The sequence below is a fragment of the Penaeus monodon genome, chromosome 17, assembly GCF_015228065.2.
Source record: "Penaeus monodon isolate SGIC_2016 chromosome 17, NSTDA_Pmon_1, whole genome shotgun sequence".
Lineage (NCBI taxonomy): Eukaryota > Metazoa > Arthropoda > Malacostraca > Decapoda > Penaeidae > Penaeus > Penaeus monodon.
Window position 1 is genome coordinate 15,142,865 of NC_051402.1, and position 7,500 is coordinate 15,150,364.

Consider the following 7,500-nt stretch of genomic DNA (forward strand, 5'->3'; position numbering starts at 1 on the left):
ATAGTTAACTGCGACACAGAAGCGGAGGGGTCACAATTACCATTAGCCTGGAAACGCAGGAACCATCAAGACAAGTGCGCTGGTAATTCGAACAAACTAAAGTCATTTCCACAAACTCGCTGAACTCTTTTGCCTATTAAACTTCCCTTCTCGAAGCGAAACGGATAAAATATCCATGTTATCTACCCAACCTCTCTCCCACTAAACTCCCGGTTTTAACCCTTTCCCTAAATTTTAAATACATCCCGTCAAATGAAGGGGCAAAAGAAGGCAAAGTACGTGCGGAAAAGACGAAAAAAAAAAAAAAAAACACATCGCGGTGAGAATTACTTTTGTCTAGAGGAAGAAAATGGGTCTCTTACGTCAACGAGCGGAGGGGAAACTAAAGCAAACTTGTCCCATCCTGATGGCCATTGGGACAGAAACCTATCTCTTCTAACGTTGCTGGGAATACACTAGAGTACTTTCTGACATGTGTATTTATTTATTTATTTACCTATTTTTTATACAGGAAGAACTTTTATCTTTATCAGAAGTTGGACAAAAGTAACATTTTGACATTCGCTGAGTAAATATTCTGTACTGATATCATATAAAGTGAACACATATATTAAGGACAATAGCGAGGTGTGTATCGTCGAATGTATAGAGTATTACAGGAGTATCAGAAAGTTTGATGATTATCGAAACTACACGGCACATAAACGGAGATATGAGCATTGTCTTGTGAAAGGGAAATATCAGGTCTTCTCTTTTATTTCTTTATCATTTATTCATTCACGTATTTATCTATCTATTTATTAATTTATCTGTTTACTTATCTATATGTCCATCAGTGTATTTATTTAATTATTAGATAAAACACAGACGTGGTGAATTAATCTTAAATTACTAGAAACGAAGAAGATGGAGGAAGAGGAGGAGGAGAAGGAGGAGGAGGAGGAGAAGGAGGAGGCGGGGGAGGAGGAGAAGGAGGAGGAGGAGGAGGAGGAGGAGGAGGAGGAGGAGAAGGAGAAGGAGAAGGAGAAGGAGAAGGAGAAGGAGAAGGAGAAGGAGAAGGAGAAGGAGAAGGAGAAGGAGAAGGAGAAGGAGAAGGAGAAGGAGAAGGAGAAGGAGAAGGAGAAGGAGAAGGAGAAGGAGGAGGAGGAGGAGAAGGAGGAGAAGATGGAGAGAATGAAGAAGAAGAATAAAAGAGGCAAAATGATTAGATTCAGAAAAAGATTATGATTACGAAGAAGAAGCTGAAGAATCAGATTCAGAAGCAGATGAAATATTAGCAGTAGAAAAAAAGAAGAAGAAAACAAAGAAGAAGGATAAGAAAATAATAACAATAATAATAATAATAATAATAATAATAATAATAATAATAATAATAATAATAATAATAATAATAATAATGATAATGATAATGATAATGATAATGATAATAATAATAATAATAATAATAATAATAATAATAATAATAATAATAATAATAATAATAATAATAATAATAATAGCCCATCATAGGATGACGACGAAAATGATGATGACAGAGAAGAAGAAGAAAAGGAAAATGAGAAGAGGAAGAAGGAGAAGAAAAGAAAAGACGCCGAAGAGTCAGATTTAGAAGTAGAAGAAGAAGATGAAGAAGAAGAAGAACTAGAAGAAGTAGAAGAAGAAGATGAAGAAGTAGAAGAAGTAGAAGAAGAAGATGACGAATTAGACGAATTAGAAGGAGAGGAGGAAGAAGAAACAAATGAAGGAATTAAGAAAATACAGATACAGAAAAGGATGATGATGAGAAGCAAGTATAAGCGTATGCAGAAGAACAATTGGAAGAAGAATAACAGGAATAACAAGTATGGGAAGAAACAAAAAATAATAATAATAACAAGAGTAATAAATATGAGAAAAACAAAAAGAAGAGGGAAAAAATGAGAAAAAAGAGAGAAAAGAAAAAGAAAAGAGAGAATAAAAAGAAAGGAAATACGAGATAAGAGAAAAGAAAAAAGAAAATAAATAAGAAAAATGAGAAAAGAAAAGAAAAGAAAAAGGAAAGAAACTAAGAAAAGAAAAAAAAAGAGAAAAAGGAAGGAAATCAAGAAAAGAAAAAAAAAGAAAAAGAAACAAGAAAAAGTAATAATTTAAAATAAAAAACTTCTATATATATATATTTTTTTTTTTAATAAAAAAAGAAAAAAGAAAATATAAACAATAAAAACAGAAAACGGAGACTCACCGAGCCGTGAATCCTTTGGGGCAGTCGACATGCACGGCCGCCTGGAACAACACCGCCCACACAAGCCAGTACGTCCGCAGGAGGGAGAACTTGTGATCGCGGGGAGGAGCAACCTGTGGGGGTTGTGGGGATTGTGGAGGTTGTGGGGATTGTGGGGATTGTGGGGGTTGTGGGGTGTGTGGGGAATGTAGGGGTTGTGGGGAATGTGGGGGTTGTGGGGAATGTAGGGGTTGTGGGGAATGTGGGGGTTGTGGGGATTGTGGGGGTTGTAGGGGTTGTGGGGAGAAGGGGAAGAAAGAAGACGGATTTTGAGTTTTTTCTTTTTTGGACCTTTACTTTTGTTTGTTTGTTTGTTTGTTGATCTTCTTGTGTCTTATTCAGGTTTGTTTGTATGGTTTGAGGTTTGCGTGTGCGTGTGCGTGTGCGTGTGCGTGTGAGTGAGCGTGTGCGTGTGCGTGTGCGCGTGTGTGTGGTGAGTATCTGACTATTAATCTATCAATTAACCTATTTATCTATTTATCAATCAATCAATCTACCAATCTATCTATCTATCTATCTATCTATCTATCTATCTATCTATCTATCTGTCTGTCTCTCACATTCACAATCGCTAACACTCCAACACTCTCCAACACATATATACCATAATTTGAGTATGTGTATGTAAGAAGATATCTTCCAAATATAGATTCCTAACAATGTTGACCAGAACGACCACGTTAACAAGGGAAATAAAGTTTTAAAATATGAAGGCATTTTTCTCGTTTCTGAACAGTTTCGTATATTTACCTGCTTATATATTTTTTTTTCTCTTAAAGTATGATATCAATGATACTTATAGAAAGCATTTTATGTCAAAGGTGGGTTATATTGAAGGTCAACACAGTGAGTGTAATTTAATCCTTATGCAATCTCTGTGTTCAAGTTAGTACCGATTTCCATGCCCTCCCCCCACCCCCCATCCCTCAAAAAAAGAAAAAAAAAGGAAAAAAAGAAAAAAAAAATCTTTCCTTAATTTGCAAAACCCATTTTCTGGGTTTTCTTTAATGATATTGCTTAACGAGGATTTTCTTTATGTGCCAGACGCTGTAACCATCAATTTCTTTAGGAAGAGATTCAGTAGACTAATGGCAACGATCTTTCTCCTTCTCTTTACCTCTCTTTTCTCTCTCTCTCTCTGTCTCTGTCTCTGTCTCTCTCTGTCTCTCTTTCTTTCTCTCTCTCTCTCTTTCTTTCTTTCTTTCTTTCTTTCTCTTTCTTTCTCTTTCTTTCTCTTTCTCTCTCTCTCTCTCTCTCTCTCTCTCTCTCTCTCCTCTCTCTCTCTCTCTTCTCTTCATCTCTTTTCTTTTCTCTCTCTTCTCCTCTCCTCTCTCTCTCTCTCTCTCGTCTACTTGTCTATCAGTCGGTGTGTTTCTGTGTCTATCTCTGTCTATCTCTTTCACTCTCCCTCTCTCTTTTCTCTGCCTCTGCCTCAGTCCCAGTCCCAGTCCCAGTCCCAGTCCCGTCCCAGTCCCAGTCCCTGTCTCTGTCTCTGTCTCTGTCTCTGTCTCTGTCTCTGTCTCTGTCTCTGTCTCTGTCCCTGTCTCTGTCTCTGTCTATATTTCTCTGTCTCTGTCTCTGTCTCTGTCTCTGTCTCTGTCTCTGTCTCTGTGTCTGTCTCATGTCTCTGTTCTCTATCTCGTCTCTGTCCACCCTGTCCCTGTCCTGTCTCTGCTCTCTGTATCTAGTTTGTCCTGTCCCTGTCCCTGTCCTTGTCTCTGTCTCTGTCCCTGTCCCTGTCCCAGTCCCAGTCCCAGTCTCAGTCCCTGTCTCTGTCTCTGTCTCTGTCTCACTCTTAATCTCAATCCCAATCTCTCTCACACACACTCTCACTCTCAATCTCACTCTTATTCTTATTTTCATTCTTACTCTCACACTCACGCTCACTCTCACTCTCACTTTCTCTTCCACCCTCTCTCTCAATATCTCTGTCTGCATCTTTGCATACATACATATTTCCATTCCGTCCTTAAAGTTCCTGGATTTATTTGGTTAGAGGAGTGTGTGGGGAATAGCTCGGAATTTACACTCACACACACACACACACATACACAAACACACATATACATACACACATACACAAACACACATATATACATACACACACACACACACACACACTCGCACTCCTATATGTGTATATATATGTGTGTATATATATACATGTGTGTGTTTGTGTGTGTGTGTGTGTGTGTGTGTGTGTGTGTGTGTGTGTGTGTGTGTGTGTGTGTGTGTGTATATGTATATATATTATATGTATATATATTATATATATATTATATATATTATATATATTATATACATTATATATTATACATACATACATATATATATATATATATATATATATATATATATATATATATATATATATATATATATATATATATATATATATATATATAAATTCCGACCAGCCCCCACACACGCCTCTAACCAAATAAATCCAGAAACTTTAAGGACGGAATGGAAATTTCTCCTCAGTACATCGAGACCAGACATAAGGCACAGCTGTCTTGTCATTCCTTTTCCTTCCTCCAGCCACCTCCTTTCCCTTAGTCATTCTCTTTTCTAGTCTTCCAGTCTTCTTCTCTTTTTTCCTTCCCTTTTTTCCCCTCTTCCCCCCGTTTGTATTTTCCTTCGTTCGGTCTTCTCTTCTACGTTTCACTTTTTTTTTTCTTTCCTTTCTCATTCGCTCTTCTGTTGTCTTTCTCTTCCTCCTTCCTATCCCTTTCCTCCCTTAATTGTTTATTTGCCTCTTCTTCCTTCTCCTTCGCCTACCTCCTACTCCCCGGCTTTCCCCTCCTTCAGTATCTCCCCCCCCCGGCTTTCCCCCTCATTCAGTATCTTCCCCTCCCTCCCCCGGCTTTCCCCCTCATTCAGTATCTTCCCCTCCCTCCCCCGGCTTTTCCCCTCATTCAGTATCTTCCCCTCCCAACCCCGGCTTTCCCCCTCATTCAGTATCTTCCCCTCCCTCCCCGGCTTTTCCCCTCATTCAGTATCTTCCCCTCCCCCCCGGCTTTCCCCCTCATTCAGTATCTTCCCCTCCCTCCCCCGGCTTTTCCCCTTCTTCAGTATCTTCCCCTCCCAACCCCGGCTTTCCCCCTCCTTCAGTATCTTCCCCTCCGAACCCCGGCTTTCCCCCTCCTTCAGTATCTTCTCCTCCCAACCCCCGGCTTCTCATCTCCCATCCACCAACCTTTTGAACTCTACCCACCTCCTTCAGCATGTTACTCTTCTTCCCTTTCCCCTCCCCTTCGACAGCCTTTGCCCTCCCACCACCTCCAGATTTCTCCCTTTCTTCAGTATTTTCCCCTTCATCCTCTTCTTCAGTATTCTTCCCTCCCATCTCAAGACTTCTTCCCTGCCTCAGTATTCTCCTCTTCGACTCCTAATCTCCTCCCTTCCTTCCCTTTTCCCTCCCCTCTGCTAGCCTTTTACCCTCCTCCCCTTCCCTCCCCTCCCCCCATTTCCAGACTTCTTCCCTCCATCAGAATCCCCCCCCCCCCAAACTTCCCGCTTCCTTCAGTATCCTCCCCTTCGACTCGTAACTTGCCCTCCTCCGCCAGCCTTTTGCCCTCCCACTTTCAGTCTTTCCCTCTTATTTAGTATTCTCCCCACCCACCTCCGAGCTTCTCCCCTCCCCCAGTCCTTGTTACCTCCTACCCTTTCCCCTCCCCTCCAGACGTCTCCCCTCCCATTCCTAGCTTCCTCCCTCCTCCCTCCTTCCCTTCCACCCTTAACCTTCCCCCCTTCCTCCTCCCCTCCCATCCTTAGCCTCTCCCCTCCCTCCTCCCCTCCCACCCTTAGCCTTTCCCCCCTTCTCCCCTCAGCCTCCCCACCCCAGCGCATAAAAATAGGAGCAGGAAACTCCCAAGAAGCAACGTCCACTTCTCCCCTCGACAGATCCATTTGTTCAGAGTCGATATATTACCCTCTAAATCTACAGAGCGGTGACACGCACGCCCTCGTCTCCCTTGGGTGGAGGAGCTGTTTTATATCCCGACTTATCCCCTCGCGCCCACTTAAGTACATCTCGACTCTTGCGGGCGTTTCTCCGCGTCACCGTCTCTCTCGACCACGCCGCCCTCCGCCGAGACGCCGCTCCGATCTCCGTCTCTCATTCTTCGGTCGATCAGCCTTCTGTCAAGCGGTCAAGGGTCTGTCGATCAGCCTTCTGTCAAGCGGTCAAGGGTCTGTCTTTTGTCAAGCGGTCAGGAGTCAGCCTTCTGTCAAGCGGTCAAGGGTCTGTCTTTTGTCAAGCGGTCAGGAGTCAGCCTTCTGTCAAGCGGTCAGGGATCAGGCTGCTCTTGAGCTGTCATTTTTTGTTTCGTGGTCCCATTTACTTTTCTGTCAAACGTTCAGCGGGCCAGTCTCCTGTCAAGCAGTCAGTCTTCTGTAAGGCGGTTACAGTTGTATTTAGTCAGTAACTTTCTTGCAAAACGGTCAGGGGCAACTCTGTCAATCAGGCACAGTTCTGTCAATCAACCACTTTCTGTCGAACACCCATTCTCCTGTAGAACTGTCTTTTCTACCAACCGATCATTCGTCCTTTGGCCGAGAGGTGAAAGGCCAATTACGCAATCACGAGTGTTATGATACCGTTTCACTCATTAATTAACGATGGGTTTTCTCTTTGAAGATCGTGGAGTATACTTTACACGGTCGAGGCGACGCTACTGAATAGCGTTACCGACCAACACGCTTATCGGCGCCCATTCACGTACATGCATAAATTTGAATATAAACTGGCCTCTCCCCCTAGTCCAGGCTGACACAAATCTCACCCCGCAGAGTCTGGGCATACACACTCGAGTTGCTTGGCCAGGCACGTGTTTGGGAACCCACACCCCAACTCCATGCCCCCCACCCCCACCCGCATCCCACCCCCTCTAGATCCCTCCCCCATCCCCTATTCTCTCTCTCGTCTCCCACTCTATCCCCACCTCTCTTCCCATCTCCCATCCCCACGCTCCCTACACTCTACCGCCCTTTCCCCTCTTCCCTGCTCCTACCCCCCCCCCCCCCAGCACCCTCACAAAAGCCAGCGAAGCAGACATGTAAACTGGGCTCTCACGAAGAACCTAATTTAACTCATCCTCTGCTTGAACGGCGCTCAGTCGATGCCCTTCAACTAAGCATTTACATATCCTGTAAATGCTAGTTGTTGCGAGGACGAACTGGAGCTACATGTGTTTCTTTCGGTTGTTAATTCTTGATCATCATTACTTCTCTAATGT

At 43.0% G+C, this 7,500-nt stretch overlaps 1 protein-coding gene across 1 annotated transcript in view; it reads right to left on the reverse strand.

Annotated features, from left to right (window-relative positions):
* Positions 1 to 7,500, reverse strand: part of LOC119583269 (glutamate receptor ionotropic, NMDA 2B-like) — a gene marked incomplete at its 5' end in the record, with an annotated part of 321,172 nt that overhangs the window by 50,413 nt on the left and 263,259 nt on the right. Inside the window, one exon of the mRNA XM_037931740.1 lies at positions 2,222 to 2,334. Within this exon, the coding sequence (XP_037787668.1) occupies positions 2,222 to 2,334 (113 nt within the window). The remainder of the gene's footprint in view (positions 1 to 2,221; positions 2,335 to 7,500) is intronic.